The sequence below is a fragment of the Ciconia boyciana genome, chromosome 3 (assembly GCF_034638445.1).
Source record: "Ciconia boyciana chromosome 3, ASM3463844v1, whole genome shotgun sequence".
Classification (NCBI taxonomy): domain Eukaryota; kingdom Metazoa; phylum Chordata; class Aves; order Ciconiiformes; family Ciconiidae; genus Ciconia; species Ciconia boyciana.
In genome coordinates this window covers 95,069,925-95,088,697 of record NC_132936.1, presented here as the reverse complement: position 1 = coordinate 95,088,697, position 18,773 = coordinate 95,069,925, and the positions used below count along the sequence as shown (strand labels likewise).

Genomic DNA, 18,773 nt, shown 5'->3' with positions numbered 1-18,773 from the left:
TCTACCTCATGTTGTTTTGGTCACTTGTCAGGTACAGATACCTTTGAAGTGTTCTCTGAATTCTTAATGATTAAAAATCATTCTATATACAAAATACAAATGTGCCTCATTATGACCTCACCTTTCCTATTGAGGAAAATCTTCACACCTCTGAATACATCGAAGCTTAACAAATATATAAAATAAGGTATTTATTACAAAACATGCAACAGGTAAAACAACTGTAGCTCTTTCCTAGTTCTTGAAAATGACTAGGCAAAGATGGCAAGCAAGTTTGGCGATAAGAGTAGCTTTTCAGAATGTGCCCTCTAAGCATAGCTTTCCTAAACAAGGAACACTGTTGCAAGAGTTAAACTAATAAAAAAGTAACAAACCCCAAACCTTAATAAGATGTGTCATTGCATCCTTAAAAAACACCAAATCAAGAAATGATCCTCTAATACATTCATTGTATTGTCTCTGATACATTTGCAATTTTTCACAAAGAAATTCAAAGCTTGGAATCTGGGGACAAAAAAAAATAAAAACCATTACAATACTAGCATGGCCCTTCAGAATTTAAAACTGCACTGACACTTTTAAACAAATTTGAGTTCATGTATTGGCCACGTGTAATGAGATTATCTTGTTAATTCACTGTAGTAATTGTAGTTGTGTTTAAGCAGAAATTTTCTGCTAATGGTGGGAAAAAAAGGAGGAAGGAGAATAGCAATGAATAAACTATATTTATATGGCATTATTAACTTTAACATCACTAAAATGATTTCTTGCATACTAACTAGAAAAATCTAGATATATCTTCACAAAAAATGTGGTAGGTATTCAACAAAACTTTCTGTATGATAGGAGTTCAGCAATATAACATACTTAATAATTAAAGACTTAATAATTAAAGACTTAATAATTAAAGACGTCAGTGCCTAGTATTTTAGGTGTAAAATGAAATACCTCCTCATAAATTTTTGGTGGTTCAAACACAAAATCTTCTGGTTCGTCACCAGTTGGTTCAGGCATCTCCCGTAAAAAATCTACAAAATATGGTTCAGCTTGGAGAACTTCTTTTAAGCCTGTATCCACATATTCTTCAATTGCTTTAGTAATAGTTTTATCAAACCAGGCTGTATCTTCAGGAGTAATAAATCTAAAAATCATAGATTAGTACAATTTTTAAAAAACTGATTTCTACTTATATAGGGAAAAAAACAGATAATTAAATACTAAAAAAAACCTTGAAACATTTCAAAGAAAAAGACATATTAGGCAATACATATTAGACAATAGTCACAGAAATGGATTAGGAAATATTCACAGAAATGAAATGCTTCCACACTCTAAAGTATAATAGTCAATCACATAAAACATAAACACAGAAACAACTTGACTTTCCAACTTTCACCTAGAACTAGGCAATGACAGACCATTTAGTTTCTCAGATGAAAAAGGATGAGAAAGGTTGAATGATTTCCCAAATAACCATGGCTAAGTGACCCTTATCATCTTTCAACCTGCAGCAGAATAACATGATTTATGTTATTATAGTACTGCCTATGAAACTGCAATGAGATAAGGAATAGTGAAAGGAAGATAGTATATGTCACTATAACCTGACTTGATTCTCAATCCCTCTTACACCAAAATCCATAATTAACAGAGGGGGATATACACTGCGGGAGAGGAGGAGTAATGCAGATTGAAATAAAACAAAGTCTGCAAACACAAATACTAGTGACTACATTTCATTGTTTAAACAGCTGTATCTGCTTCCATTGATAGGTTCAAGATGGTTTTAATACAGATCAAGATCTTTGACTACTGTGATTATCTGTGGCTGTGATTATCTGAGAAGCAATCAAGAATGATACTCAGTAGTAACTGGTAAATATAAAAGGCAAGAACCACCTCGACCCCAGAAAAAGGGAATGCCAACTGTGAATGTCAAACTACAGAAAAAAAAAAAAATTTCATCTTTACTTCTTTTCCTTTTCAGTGATACAACTGAGAGGAAAATAGGACAAACATGAAAAAGCTATACACAGTGCTCTGAGTTTTCAGCTAAGACAAAGAATACTAGAGAACTGTCGTATAGAGACAGCCTAGATATACATTATATACTTCATTATCATTAGAGGTTCTTATTGATGACATTATAACACTAACCACTATGGAATGTAAAAGCAGCATGGAAGAAGAGACTGCATGACTACACCCTCTCTCCCCCTCTCTCTAATATATAACATACCTGTACAAATACGTATCTTTCATGTATTTTTAAATTCTCCACAACAAATAAAAAACAATTAATAACATTTCCATAAATGTCAGTGATATTGCTGCTAACTTTAAAGCAGAAAGTAATACACTCAAAGATGTATGACACTTTTGCATCAGTGGGTATGATCCTAATTTCAAATTCAAATTAAACATTTTCCACCTTTTTATATCAAAGGCACTCTATTGCACATATAAATACATATACATCAGTTTCAGGTAATTTGTATGTTTGTATAATATATGGTAGTTCAGGCACTTAGAAATATCAGCAGTGTTAGACTTTGTAGTGGATTTACACTGAGTAGGCTTTCTCAGATTATAGAGAATGACTATTAAAGTCAGCAGAAAACTCTGGCCTTCATTTTTATATTCTTGACAACTGATGGATAAGATTTCCTTTTAGATTTCCTGCATGCATTTTCTGAACTCAGTATATGTATCTAAGGAGAGAGGAGAAAGTGATCAGGATTTTCAAATTAGAGTTCCTCTGGGATATTAGAACTAGTCATAATAGCAATCTTACTTCCTTGGCTCTTAACTCAAGTTTGTTAATGCACCTTCCTGGGGAAAATGAGAAGGCATCTGCCAGCTGATTCAGAGCTTTCATGGAAGAAAATGAGGGATTCTAGAAGATACAGGTAGGGATGGTAAACAAGACTGGTTGACAATGGTCTATATTTTGTTTGGAACTGTTTCTAACATTCATCTGAAATGGAGGGCAGTTGTTTCATCCACCAGTTTTGGCAATGTGTAACTCATTTCTAAGTTTTATAGATCTTGTTTTGTTTCCTTTTCAACTGAGTACATGCTAAAGTCCACATGCCAATGTATACTTAGGAGGATTTCACTTTGTCCCTCTTATCTTTTGAAAACACAGAAGAAACTCCATATAATTCTTTTATACCTTTGCTCTTTGCTTTATTTTGACAAGTTACTAGAATAATAGCGATTAAGCCTGACTGTGCTTGAATACAATGCAATCATTATGTATACTTCTTGCCTGCTACCATGCCAAATGATCTGCACCAGACTGCATTTATGTAGTCAGCATCTTAAAATAGATAAATTCCATTTTAGACTTCTGCAACTATGTTGAATATTGAAAAAATTCTGGTCATGGCAGGTAACTCCTAAGCACTTGCCAATTCAAGGCCTTTAGGTCTAATTAAGGGCAAAAGCAATATAATATGCCTTCTTGTGTCCATAGCAAAACATTTTTAATTCTTTTCACTTTGTGATAGCTTTATAAAGTAAATGCAGTGTAATAAAATACACGTACGTATTTTTAAGAGTCAACATTTAACTTCAATGCTTTAATTAAAAAGTATTAATTTTATAAAAATTATGAAGGCCCTTCCTCAGTACATCAGAATAAGAAATAATTATATTCATGAAAATCCACAATAGCGGTGGCTATATGTCAAATTTTTACTGGCAGCTACAGTACTACACCTAGAATTTCACCAATAAATTGAAACACTGTAAATACAAAAACATTACTGGATCTTTAACACATACAGCTCATAACTGTATCTGTTTTATGAATATTTTAAAGGATGTTTAGAGGAGATGGGCCATTTTTTAATCATAGGCATGCAACGCTTTCTGTGAGGAGATCAAAGCAATTTTAAATTATTCTCTGTGTATAAATTTAGGACACCGTACAATCCTCTTTCTTACAGAGGAAGTGGCTGAGTGTAGCCAAAGATAAGTGCAAAAAAAGGTAGGTTAGAATATAGAATATGCATATATTTTGGAGTTCTCCATCCAATTACTGGTTTAATCTATCAGTACATAGCATGATATTTGTTGGGATAATACCCCAATGCAGACTGCATGTACAATAAAATTTTTCATATTGGCCTAATAAGGTTTATCATATTAAGAAGTTTTGCAGATGTATGAGCATAAATTAAGTAAACGGCTAAACCTACTAAATATAAGATGCTATAGTTATTATACCTGTCAGCAATTACTCTGGTACATTCATGTTTAAAAAGCGTTAGAAGGACAGTGCTGTTGTTGCATTCTTCTGCCTTTATAGTTAACATTCCTTGCCAAATTCTAGAAAGGTCTCGAAGGTTGAAGATATAGTGGAATTTAGATGGTGTAGGCAGCATCTTTCTCTAAAGAAAAATATTGTTAATATTCAAAATCAATAACAATTAGAAGGAATCAAGAATAATATAAACGATAAATTTATAATTAATAACACATATAAAATATAAAAATAACAAAATACTAATTTTCACACATAATACTGTGGGCAAACTCCTTCTAAGAAGTCATCAAAAATATCTAATTTGTTTGGAAGCAGGATCTAGCACTAAATGTAAAACTCCGACTCTTATAACGTGTAATTATTTAATATGTGACTCTGGGGTTTATAAATTAAAAATTGTAATTTGCAAATAATTTCACTCCCTGTTCCTTAGTTATAGTGATTAAAGATATGGGTAACATGAATAAAACTATAGGAATGAATGGGCTGATATTTCCATTCATCTGTCTTGTATACTGAAATCTGATATTTTCCAGATTTTATTTCCAAATCTTTTTTAGCCCATCTTTCTCCTGTTTTTTTCTTGTTATAGATATGTTCTTAAGGAATATGTGCCTAAATTACACTAATAGGCACTCTGTTTAGACAGATTGTGATAAAACTTTCCCTGTAATTTATACCTTTGTCCGCTGCCACAATATTCTGCCTGTTGGGACCAATTTTTTCACCATATCACATACTTCAGGGTTGAACTTTCTACATGAATGAAAGTATCCACAGCCAATAATACCTGAAAAGATAAAACACAATATACAATCAGTCTCAAGTTGTAGGATATAATAAGGTAGGTTGTGAGCAAGCATATAAGTACTTATTTAAAACATTAACTTGCTTTTAAATTATAGATGCAATAATTTTGTCTCTCTTGTCCATGGCTTTTCCAAACCAGTGTAGAAACAACTGGCAGTAACTGCTAGCTTTTAACAATACACTGTATTGACAAAGTTAACAGAATTGAGAACTTCAGCAACAGAGGGCATTTCAGACAGTGCAGAGGTGGAATGGTAACCTACATAGTAATAGGAGTGCTCATATTCTTCCAGGAAATGCCATTACTTTCTTATTAATTATTCTGCTTGTCCAAAATTAGAAAGACAAGCATTTAAGGGGGTCAATTTCTCTTCCACAGCACTATTTTTGTTGTCATACAGCTTCAGTTGTTTCACTGGAAGTACTCTGAATTTGCATGATGAAAGTGAGAACGAGAACATACTTTTACACATTTTAAGTCAATTATGAGAAAAAAAATTATACTAAAACAAGAGAAAGAAGTACCAAAAATTTTGTCTATGGATGCATTGGATGGCAATGTACAATTGAATAGACAAAACTGTCTTTTTAAACGCTGAGGAATATCATTACGGCCTCCTCCAGGATGTATCATTGCTGCTATTAATTGTACATCTACAATTGTAGTGAAGTCTCCAGGTTTATCCAAGCTGTACATTCCTTTCATTTCCATCATCTGACGAACGATTTCATTTGTTACCTGTAAGTTTATGTAACTTGTACAAATTAGAAATTCAAACAAGAAGAAAAGAAAATGTACCTTGATAATTTAATTTCTTCTTGTAACTCTACCACTAATCCCTAGAGAGAGGTTTTCACTTGAATCTAAATCCAGATTAAACTATCTTCCTTAGTCATATGGAAGATATGACTTCTTATTGCATACCAACCAGAAAAATCTAGAAATATCTTCACAAAAATGTGGTAGGTATTCAACAAAACTTTCTGTATGATATGAGTTCAGCAATACAACATACTTAATAATTAAAGGAAAACCAGGATCTTAATAATTAAAGAAAACCAAGAATCAAAGGAAAACCAAAATCACGTAAACCAAGATCTTTACGTGATTTTAAACAGCAGGAAAAATCTTTTCAGAGCTGTACTACCATATAATATCAACAAAATGTGTTTGTATTCCTTTCAACTAAATTAAGTTAAGGCAATGAACTGGAAAAAAATTGTTTTGCTCCATATTTTGTTGCTGGACATTCAGCTCCAGATGTTCAAACTATGCTTTTCAGTTCTCCCTTTGGCCTCCTTTGAAGCAAACCAACTAATTATTTTTTGAAACATGAAGCTGTTTATTCTGAAAAGGTTATTCACTCCACATTCCACTCTACAGCACCTGTATGGATCAGGAGGCACCAGAGTTTGCCCCCATAGCAACTGCTCCAACGATATTCAGCAAGCCTTATGTGCTCACATACCCTAACAAAGCCACATGATAGGCAGCAGGGCATTGATCACAAATCATCATCCCATTGAAAATACTTCGGCAGTGTCTTGGGCCACAATGGAAGACCTAGTGGAGGTCCTTCCATAATGGAGATCCTTCCTATTATTGAACACTGCCTGGGCCTGTGAGGGCTTTTCCTCAAACACAACCACCTACGTTCTAGACTACAGTCAAGCAGCTCAGTGTTGTGGGTTATTCAATGCTAGTTTCAATTTTTAAAAAAAATTAAAAGTTCTCTCAAGTGAGAGTAAATGATGCAAACCAAAGAACTGATATATATTGGCATTTAGGTAGAAGGCCAGGTTCCACTTCAGAGACACTAAAAACACATGCTTGGCTTCCATTTTGACATAAACAGTTTCCTAAAGTGAAGAGGAAGAAATATTCAGTCTACATAGACTCACTCATATCCATACTGCCATTTAAATACGTGCCCAAGCCCACTCTCATGACTAGACCTACTACCCACACTGTTGACAAACCAGCTCAATGCTGTGAGCAGCCTTAAGCCAAACTGTGAGCCTCAAAGAAGCCAGAGAGCCTGAGCACTCAAAAGTGCACAGAGGCCCCAGGTTTCTAATTTGTTATTTTCTTGGAGCAAATTAAAAAAAGTAATGGTAAGCATACTTGGTCTTTATGTTAGAATAGACATTCCAGAAGACCTAGCATCCTGGGCTGGAAATACTTCAGACCTACTATGGGATGGAACTGTGAGACACTTTTGCCTGATTTTGGGTCTGTATAGGCATATGAATATTACACACCCAAGCTGTAGATGGGCTCATCAAAAGCCAAAATTATTTAATCCAATTTACAAGCCAATGTGTTACCCTTGAATTTGGACACAGCCTTTATTACTTTCTCCAAGGTATCACACTTTCAGTTTGCAGAAAGTTTGTTTATTGGTGCTCTCAAACTAATGTCAATCTTGAACTTAATAATATGGTACTTCAGTACAGTGATGCTTTTTATTTAGTCTTACAAAAATACGAGGAAGTGGAGATAGTGTAAGAAATGACACCATTGTCCTACATGCCTCGTCAGTAAATCTGATTTTCTCTCTTTTTTTTATTCATCAATGTACCATAATTAGAAAGCATTTCCAATAATTAACAGTTAACTAAAGTATTGAGGAAGTCCACTGATTCCCATGTATATAAAAAAAGGGCAACAATTTGAGAATAAGTCATATTTGTTTAAAAAAGTTTACCTGATCTCCCCATTCATTGATAAATGGCATATTGATATCATCAATAAAAACAGTCATTTTTCTGCCTCCAGGAGGTCCATAAGTACTTCCAATGCGTTTGTCCACATAACTCTCTATTGTCCTCTGAAAATTAAAGAAAGTTCTTGTTTTGCATCTAAAGTAACAATATTTAAAATGTATTGTTAAAAAATGTGTTACTTATTGCTTTCTGCTACAGCACTTATCCAGTGATTTCCTCTTTTTGTTAGTAGTTTCACCTCTGATTCATCATTAAGGAACCCTATTGTCCTGTTCATCACATTCATTCCTGTGCAATTCCCCGGCCTTAGGACTATGTCCTTCAACCCATCTCTGGCTACCAGAGAAGTTTTTAAAAAGTTTTCAAACTTGGAAATTATTATTTCATTGTCAGCATTGAAGCCAATTATGTAAACTAAAGAATCAGGAAAAAACTGAAGAAGTATAACCAAAACTTTTCATTAATCTAAAATGAAAAGGAAAGGTCTTCAGCACAAAATGGATTCTTAGAATTCCATAATGAAAAAGTACACAGCAATCATGAATATATGTATCTCTATGTGAGTGACTCTATTTTATTCTGATCTGCAAAAAATATTTTTTACAGAATTTTCTGAAGTGTTTAAGTAACTTAGAGAAAAAAGATCCTTTAGACTTTATTTCTAAATCACTTCTTTTATCATCAGAATTAAGTACACTTTAAATACTTAGCAAGGAAATTATATGCAAGAATTGCTTAAAATCTATATTTTTACCTGAAACATAAATGGTTCTGTGGCAGATGAAAAGTTTAAACATTTTGACAAATGCTCTTCTGGGTCATATTTCTTCACATATGCCTTAATCATGACTGTCTTTGCAGTCCCCTGTTCTCCTGTAAGCAAGACTGCCTGTAACAGATATTTAAATCACATAAGTAGTATTAAAGCATATAATTAAATACACATAACAGACCTAGTATACAGAAAGGGATACTTTCTGTATCTACTTTTGAATGATATATTATTCTGGTAGGTTTTTCCTGTGTCTCCATATGCAGTGACACAGTATGTGTTTTTCATACCACTCAGATTCTCCAAGACAAATTATTTAGAGAGTCAAAAGAGAAAGGATGAATAGAGAATGTACCAGAGGTTTTTCTTCCAGTTGCCTAAGTTCTTCCACTTTCTAACACATTCACCTCAGCAGTCTCTTGTAGTGGATGACCCTAAGAAGGCTTTCTTTATAATGGAAAGTAGTCTCTGACATCTGATTTGAATATAAAATTTCTACCACTTGCTTTTGCTGTAGGTATTCTTTGTGACACATGCTTGTAGTAAAAGGATAGTTCCTTCTTACCAGCACTGTCCTTAAAGCAACAATACAGTATAGATTAGATTTAGCTATATCCCCTCTCAAGCATATTACTAAAAGAGATAGTCTAAAGGTCTGTAGAGACATGATGTTAATTATAATTACAAGTAAGAATACAGATAGTGAACAGTGTACAGAAGTCTTAACTGACCCAGAAATATCTATGGCTTTGTGGTAAATGTTAGTAAAGGTAGGAAACAATTAGATGGATAGAAGACTGTTGCTTTCCACCTCTGGAAATGTACTCCTTTTTGAAGCTGCTCTTATATTTCTGCATATTGAATAAAACACCTGATCCAATCTTTTTCTCTAAACTGAATGTGTGAGGAGACACATACAATTGATTTGCAGTGAGTATTGTACTACTTATGTCCCCTATTAGGCAGGCCAGTGAAACTGGTAGGAGAGGAAGCAATTTAACAGTGAAACTCTGAAATGTATTTTACGTTCCACTCACAAAAAGAACTGAGAACTACTCCTACTTAACAGCAACAAAGGAAGATCACCTGTTTTCAAAGCAGGTAGTTATTCTTCAACTTTTCTCAAGAGAACACCATCCTTCCTTTAAGGAACACTGCTTCCTATCCACCCCTTCTATTCTCCTAAATTGGAATTTTAGATCTGTTACCCAGGTACCCCAGCCTAATTATGCTGACATAAACTGACTTAGCAGGAAAGGCCTTCTGGATCCATGTGTCCTCTGACAGCAGTATGTTTTTCAGAGTCCATGTGTCCTCTGACAGCAGTACGTTTTTCAGAATTGGAACCAAACTTGACCTGTGCTTTTTGTCCTGAATTTCATCGACTGCCTGTCATGGACATGTTTGATTCTTCCTCTAAACGTCCATGGAGGAATATGAAACCAATGCATTTTTTTCAGAATGCTTTTAACAACAAGATGATTGCTGTTGCATAGGGCCTTTAAATAACTTAGGATATCAAGCTTTGACAAAGCAGATTTTGGCCAGGGATGTTCACAGAACGGTCAGGAAATCTTAGAACTTTTTCCAAAATTTGTTTCTCCTTACTGTTTTATTATTGGAAACAAACTCCCTTTTGATAAGAATATAATTATTCTGTCTCCTTATCACTGCAGTATTTACAACAGCAGCATTTGGTGCTTCTAATATGGCACTTTGGTGATAGCTTATTCAAATTAAAGGTGCAGAAAATTCTTGTTTCAAGCTGATATTTTGATAGCAAGTATTTTATTTCTGCTTTCTCTTAATATTGTCTATTAAAATGTATAATATTATATAACTTATTTTCTGATTAATCTGTACACTAAGTGTCATTTCCCTGAAAAAAAACCCCAAACAATAAATGTGTCAGGAAAGAAGAAAGTCTTTCCCAGTTTCCTTCTTATCTTGGTAAAATCTGAATCTAAATCAGAAAGTTGCTGAACCAAAGGGTTAATATTCTTTCCTTTCTCTTAAACCTTTTATAGAAATCTCCCATTTCATCTCATGAAAGTGAGCTAGATAAGAACCCTGCTCTTTTTTCAGACATGTAAGAATCCTCCATTTAAGAATCCTCCTTTTTTTCTATCTCAGGTTTTCATCCTACTTATGTTTTTGACAGATGGTATTATCTTCATTATTATATCCACTCCATGAAAGGAATTTAATCAGTTTGCAAAAGGGAGTATGTATTTATGATTGTGAGCACTGAAGTTGATAATGCAGGAGATTCCTGCAGGAGATTTGAAATGCTCAAATACTCCTGACTAACTTGCTCCTGTTTTAAATTAATGCTCTCCAACAGATAGCCACAAAGATACCACATGGTCTCATTCTTCACCCTGGTTTTGAACATCCAAGTGATCAATTAACCATGATAACACGGATGATAGTAATAAACTCGCAGAACCAACAAGTGAAGTCAGACCTGTAAAACACCACTTTGGTTTCATCTAGTACATGTAATTCAACTGTAGCTGGAAAGAAAGTTGATGTTGCTGTGATCTGATCCAGGAGAGAGGGGAAAAAAAAAAAATCTCTATCACAGTTAGATATGTGATTAAATCAAACTTTACGAAATAAAAAAATGCTTGAAAACAAAGCAAGCTGACTGCTTCCATGGACGTGAACTTTCTGCTCAACAGGGAAGCATAGACAAGTCCCATTGTCACTGAATGCTGACACTTTTCAACTGAAGAGAGGAAGATATAAAAGGTACACCACAGAAGGAGTACATTGACTTATATTACACAAGCTGACACAGATTTCCATAGGAAGTTGCTAGGGTTATTAAAAGCATTGTGATAAAGCAAAATAATGTATTTTTCAGATCTTCCTCTGTTTGAAAATAGGCCTATATATGTTCTAATAACTATTGTTTAATGTGGCCTGAGTCAAATGATACCAGATTGGTCCTATTGGTTAAAGCCATATGGGGAGTGTTGTCTCCTTTTCTATAGTTGTGGCTACTGCTATTAACTACAGCTTTCCTAATGAGAGAAAAAAAATAAAGGCTAGGAATTCCAGGTTTTTAGTGAACTGCCTTATGAAATTTATTTTCCTTGTTTCCCTACTCAAGAAAGCACAAATCAGAAAAATGAGTATGGTGTAAAGACTAAGAACAAGGTTTTATGTCTTAGAGAAAAATGATAGGTTGTTGGAGTTAAACTTTTATGAAAAAAAAAATTATTTTATAAAAAGGATGTCTTAAACATTTTGCCCATGCACAGAAATAAGTACAGAGGATTCATGTTAAGAAAATTAACATGAGGATTCATGTTAAGTAAATAATGATGCACCTGGCAAGCAATGACTAGAAACAGAGAATATGAAGAATGATTGCAACTCCCAGATATAAGTAGATTTCTATTTATTTCATATAGGAGGCATATACTTAAATAAGTAATCCTGTACTTACTTTCTGTTGTTTTGCAATTGTGTTTATCAAAAACTGAGTTCTGGCATTGTCAACATTTGGAACCAGAATAGATGCATAGTCTGGGACACTATCAGTTGGATAAACATATTCCTGAACTCTTTTACTCCAGTGCTCCCAGTCACCTGAAATGACAAAAGAGAGGAAAATACCTCACAGTACTTTGATCATGTTCAACATTTTGTTAGTACAAAAAAAAAAAAAAAATCCTAGATGTTATGGATGAAGTACTACAAAGTATAAAAAGGGATAGATTTTCTCAAATCTAGCTAAAACACATCTAATAAAGGACATACTTAGTCATGACCTCTAATTAGTCTACAATACTACTAAATATACATATATTTCTTAAATTTATATATAGCTATCTAAATAAAAAACCCAAAAGAATGTTTACCTAGAAACTCATTCTCACACTGCTGGTGAAAAATTATAGAATGTGAGAATACAGATTGTGCATGTGTATACTAAATCAACATTGCTGGCAAAAAACAATTCTGGATTTGGATATAAGAGAAATAGATGTATTCATGTGAGAATATACTCTAAAAGAACAGTAAGTTATTTGTGAAATTGGTTGTGCGTGTGTTATTTAAACTATAAATTCCTTGTGGAAAATATCACACTATTCAAAATATCAATATTCACAATATTCAAAATATCAATATTCGCAATATTCAAAATATCACACTATTCTTACAGTTTTATAAACTGTAAGATTTATTACTGATTATCAGACATGGATAAATAATTATTAAGTGGGATTAAAATCAGATTATATTTTTTAACAAAAAATACTAGCTGTGAGGAAATTAAATATAAAATTAATATTAATTTAGAACTCAACCAGCCTAAGACTAAATTAACTAAAAATTGTAGGCTGGTTAAGTTAATAGAAAAGAAATCTGTAAGAATGAAATTAAAAACAAAAGAAATAAGAACATGTTACCAATGAGCACTCTATCCCTTGTTTCTGACTTCTCACCTCCCCAGAGGCACTGCATACAGAATCTGTGTTACTACTATAAGGTCACCAAAAATCTCTGCTCATATGACCATATAATGACTAAAGGAGTAATTTTAAATTTCAAAGAAGCTATACTCAGTTTTAAAATGCCAGTATAAAAAAGAAAGTTAGTGTTTATTCTTACCATAATCAGTCACATAAAACTCATACATCGTTTGACTGGTGCCAGGGGAGATTTCTGGTAAGTCTAATTTGTTATCATGAGCTCTAATGAAAGCTTCAAGTTTATCTCTACTGTCCAACTCCAGAAGGGCACCTAAACTCCACATTATTGCAAAGCAGAACAATTTATGCAGATGAAATATAGTTGATAAACCACCTTCTTCCTTCGATGGAATCAAACCTTCCAGAAGATTAATAGACTGAAAATATTTTAAAGTATTATGCATTAAGAAAATATTACATAATCACTTTTTATTTTTATACATATATGCACATGCGTTATTTATATGTATTCAAACTTTAAATCATAACTTGAGAAACAATACAGGTTTCCAAAGAATAACATAAAATTCAGAACTACAAACCCAAGAAAATAGATCCAAGATATCTGTACAAACCTGGATAAAATTTTCAAAATTACTTAAGTAATTTGACTATCAACTATCCTTTTAAATTATGCCTATATAATAAATGTCATTTAAGAGCTAGGGTAACAGAACAGCTTTTTAAGGTATTTTATAATATCTAGTGGGATATTCAGAACTCCAAAAGTAGGTGGGGCCTAGACATTTCTTTTCATCTTTAAGCATGGAAGAATTTTCACCATCTGTCTAATGTATTTGTGTTAATTATGGTCAATTAATGCATATATCACATTAACTTCTATTTTGTGTTAAAAAAATAATTAAAATATCCTATTTTATGATTGCTTCACTCTGTTTCTAACGAACTAGATTCCAAATTCCAGAAATCTAGTAACTTGCTATCTACAATTCTGTGATGTTGCTCATGAAGCGAGACGTTTGACTGTCTTAGATAACATCACTCATATTCCCTTTGTATACAAGGCAGTATCAAGCACATTGTTTCAAAATATGTCTTTTTAACAGTGAAGCAGACTTGCACTGATCTCTTGGAATTAGCATTCTTCATCCTGTCTTGGATCTCGTACTTGAAGTGGGAAGTAATACAGTACTATATAGTTTTAATGCAGCCTAAAGGACCTAAATAATTAGAATACTTTTGTTTACTTTAAAATTCAGTTTAAAAAATGATTAATCAGTATTAATTACACTTCATAATGTTAAAATAATGTCAATTCTTTTCTTTGGAAGACAATCGATTTATCTAATTATTTCCAGAACAGGCTGTGTCCCAGTTTATCTGAACAAAATCTTTTTGTTCCCTCAAATACAAGTTCAAGTTCAAAATTTCTGATGATGCTCTGGGTCTTAGCAATATTCTGTAACAAGTTTTTGGAGAAACAAACCAGAAAAAATTAAACTGACTTATAAAAACACACAAATGGTTGGAACAAATCACATGAAAACTTCAGCTTGCCCAGCATCTCATCTGCAACTTTTTGTGACCAAAAGTAGACACTTAGAGAAGAGTAAAAACAAAGAAAAAATTCTCTTGGCTTGTGGTGGTACTGGGAGTGGTAATTCCTGCTAGTACTCTCTTCACCTTGGGGCTTTCTGAACCAAATACACTTTTTCTGGGTTTGTAATCCTCTATGGATTTTTCCACCCCAAAAATATCAAGACTGGTCTTGAACCTACATAAACTTTTATAATCTATAACACCCTTTGGCAAGATGTTCCATAGGTTTGCTATTCATGGCATTGAACAGTTTGTTTTTTCCCTGTGGGAACCCCTTCATGCTTATCTTCACTGAATTTCATTTGCCATTTTATTACCTATTTATTCAGTCTCGTAAAGTCTGTCTACAGTTCTTCATGGTTAACTGTTTTGTCCTTACTACCTTGAATAATTTAGTATCAACAGTAAACTTCTTCACCTAAAACTTTTCCAAATTGTTTATGAACATTTTGAACAGCATTGGTCCCAGTAAAGGTACCTCAGGATCAGTGGTAACCTCTGTCCTTCCTAAGAACTGATACTCCAATCACACATTTCCTACCTTCTAATCAGTTATTTATCTAGAAATGAACCTCCTGTCTTCTGCTATGACTGCTTAGCTTCCATATGTAAATCCCCAGTAAAGAACTTTGTCGAACACCTTTGTTCCTTCATGGAGATCGTATCAATCAGATCTCCTTTAGCTACAAGTTTACTGACTCTTCCAATAGGCTTGTAAGGCAGGATAACCCTAAACAAAACCTGTGTTGAATCTCCTAAAATAAATTATATTTGTCCTCTTAATGTAGTGGGCCAGAGGACAGTAAACAGCCAAAAGAAAAACATATAAGTAAAAACAGCAGAAAAAAAATAATCCAGGAACAATACCAGAATATATACAGTTAGAAAGTGAGTGGAAATTACAAGGAGGAAAGCAAAGGTGAGATCACTTTTTATATAAAACCGTTACCAACCTGTTGTAGGCAAAAAAACAGCTTAAATTGTGAATGCTAACAAACGGCAGATAATTTGGTACATGTGCATGTGTAGGTGAACATCCCAAACTGAACTTTAGAACTCAAGTACAAGTCTGCTATCTGCTAGATGCAACTGGTTTGAGATGGTTGTAAATTTTGAAAACACCTGACCTAAACAAAAGCAGCAAGTCCTGAATCCCACAATCAATAAAGAGACATAAGACAGAACCACCAATCAGGAGGCTGATAAGGTACAGTGCTTCTGTGTACATAGACCATTTATGGCAAAACTGGGGTCTTAAGGTTCTGGAAAGGAGAAGTGGTGCAGAAAGAAGGAGGTGAAGATCCTGGTTGGAGGAAAGATCCTGGAAGTGGGGGAAGATCCTGGAAATCAGAAAGATGCATGTAGACAAATGCTGGATAATGCCAAGAAACCTTGTCAAGTAATGCCCAATCCTGGTGTCTGCAAGCAGCTGCCCAGCACAGAAACCAACACGGCTTTTTGCCCTACCTTCCCACACCAAGAATGAAATCCTTGCTGGGAAGAGAAATCAACACTAACTGAATGTAACACCGGAGGAGAGGAAGCAAGTGAGGAAGTGAATCTGAAATAAGGTAGGGTAAAAGCTCTGGTCTCACTGTTCTTAGATAAACCCCAGCATGGAGATCCACTAAGGGTTATTTACTTTGTTGCACCTGTGAACAGAAACTTACTAGAGATTTTCATTCACAGGAAGAAACATTCAATACAGGTTAAATCAGGGAAATACTTCCCTGACCAAGCAGTGTGAGTAGAACGCTGACTTGCTCACGCTTCCTAACAAGCCCTAATAAAAAAAAAAAACACAGAAACTTCTAGTCCCAGGAAAAGTCTTCCATGAAGACAACATCAACTCAGTCTGAGGTTTCACAGATAACAAATGTAGAAGAAAAAAATATTATCTCTGTCTAAAAATTTTGTGCATAGCACATCCATATTGTTTATCATCATAAATTGGCAAGTAACATAGTTCCTGCCTGTGGACTTCTTAATTCCATTTGATACTGCACAGTTAATCTTTGCAGCATTTACTGTGGCTATTAATTTGCAGCAAAATACTTCAAACTGTTGAAAATCTGAAGCTAAATCCCTAATGAACAGGAAAGAGATATTGGATGCAAATTGACTAGTTTAATATTAAATTGAAGCGTCACCCAAAATATTATCTTGTCTACCCTCTTATTCAAAGGCACTACTGAATTTGTTATTAGAGTGTCAATATAAAACTGAGATTACATGGACAAATGGAAAGTCTGGAGACTTAGAATCTGCAGATGACAACAAACTCATAAACAAATCAGCTGGAGACATGCAGTATAAGACTGGCAGTCTTCCAAAATCTGCCAAACACATAATTTTATTATTAATAAATCACTGATAAAGTTTGGAATCCACTCAAGGTAAAATTCTCATTGATAGGAAGGGACAGGCAAAAATTACTACATTGACCTTGGAAGAGCGGACTGACAGAATCACAGCTATTGCATCTGGAGAGAAAAAGATAATTAGAATTATTCTTCACTCTCTCTGCTGACACTACCAGTAGGGTTAGACTGACCCTTACCACAATTTATTTGGTATTAAAAGAACTGGAATGAGCTCACTAGCTTATTAAACATATGCTTCTGAAAACTGAAGCCTGCAAATTCCAGTCAACAGATGACTAGCCTACATAGGAAGCAATAAAGAGAAGTAAAGTTTTCTTCTGCACATCTCTAACAGTTCCTTTTATATTGCCTAAGAAATAAATATTGATTTTTAGGAAACAATCTTTTCAAATTAAATTTTATTGCTATCAAATGTTCTCTTTGCTATTTCTGCACGCTTACTATAGTCAGTCAATTCATACAGATTTACACAGTATCTGTTTTACCTGCACAATGTAGTTACATTCCAGAAGCTCCATTTTTGGATTAAGGTTTAGTTTCATGTATGTATATGCTGGTTCAAAGATTCTATCATACAAACTTTGTAAAACTTCAGCTTCTTGGGAAGAACGTTTTTTCAGCCATGCCTGAAAAACACCCACAATATTTTTCTGTATAAAATGTATAACAAGGTAAAGTTAGGAGTCACCAGCAATGATAATCTTACTTGCAATATTGGTCTCCAGCTGAGGGCAGAAGAACTGATGTAGACCATACCCATTCGAGAAACTGTTGCTGGAGAGGCATTCTCAATGTTGTGGACCTCAAATAACAGTTTACATGTAGGAGACATAGGAATTCGATCTCCATTTGCTAGAGTGAGGGTCTTGTTATCATCCAAAACTGAATTTAGATTCTCAATCCAGATTGCATCTACAGGACCATCTAAAATCAGAAACACATTTTCACCTGGAAAAATAAAAGAGATATAGTTCATATCACCATGCTGAAAGAGCAAGAAAATAAGTTTACAAAAGATGGTCTAGAACTTAAATAACATATAAAAATGTATTTTATTTATTGTAATTTCTGCCATCTCCACGGATGCTTATTGCTGTATAAATGGCATACTTAGTTAAGGAACTATTTTTGAAACAATTAGTAGTACATGAGGGCACAAGTATGCCTATAATGTTGAACATCTGTGGTGAGATTACCTTAGCTGCCTGTCAGACAGACACTGTGCCACTCTCACTCCCCCTCCTCAATAGGACAGAGGGAGAAAATAAGTTGAAAATGCTTGTGGGTTGAGGTAAAGTCAGGGAGATCACTTACCAACTACTGTCACAGGCAAAACAGACTTGACTTGGGGAAAATTAATTTATTGCCGATTAACATAGACTTGGATGATGAGAAACAAACAAAAAAACCCCTAACACACCTTTCCCCCACCCCCTTTTCTTCCTCCAGACTCAACTTCTTCCTTCACAACATAATCTAACTCTTTCTCCTTCCTCCCTCCACCCCCCGCTCCTGAGCAGCACAGAGGGGATGGGGAATTTAGCATTTTGTTGCTAAAATAAGGGTTCTTTGGGCAACTAAACAAAAGGCGTTGAATATTCACAGATCCCATTTAAGTTAATAAAAACCGTCATCACTCATCAGTTCTGAAAATCTAATTGTTTTTCTTTTATTTTGAAACATAAATATAAATGAAAATGCCTAAATTTTGGCAATCAAATTTCAAAATTCTGGCTTTGTTTTGAATATAGAAAATTTCC

The 18,773-nt window shown here is 34.0% G+C and overlaps 1 protein-coding gene across 1 annotated transcript in view; it reads right to left on the bottom strand.

Moving 5' to 3' along the window:
- DNAH8 (dynein axonemal heavy chain 8) overlaps positions 1-18,773 on the bottom strand; it is a 147,717-nt gene that overhangs the window by 54,495 nt on the left and 74,449 nt on the right. The window contains exons 50-60 of the mRNA XM_072858185.1: positions 17,720-17,961; positions 17,499-17,639; positions 13,209-13,446; positions 12,040-12,182; positions 8,565-8,699; positions 7,792-7,914; positions 5,609-5,822; positions 4,954-5,063; positions 4,234-4,397; positions 949-1,141; positions 382-504 (exon numbers count right to left, since the gene is read on the bottom strand). Coding sequence (XP_072714286.1) covers positions 382-504; positions 949-1,141; positions 4,234-4,397; positions 4,954-5,063; positions 5,609-5,822; positions 7,792-7,914; positions 8,565-8,699; positions 12,040-12,182; positions 13,209-13,446; positions 17,499-17,639; positions 17,720-17,961 — 1,826 coding nt within the window. The remainder of the gene's footprint in view (positions 1-381; positions 505-948; positions 1,142-4,233; positions 4,398-4,953; positions 5,064-5,608; positions 5,823-7,791; positions 7,915-8,564; positions 8,700-12,039; positions 12,183-13,208; positions 13,447-17,498; positions 17,640-17,719; positions 17,962-18,773) is intronic.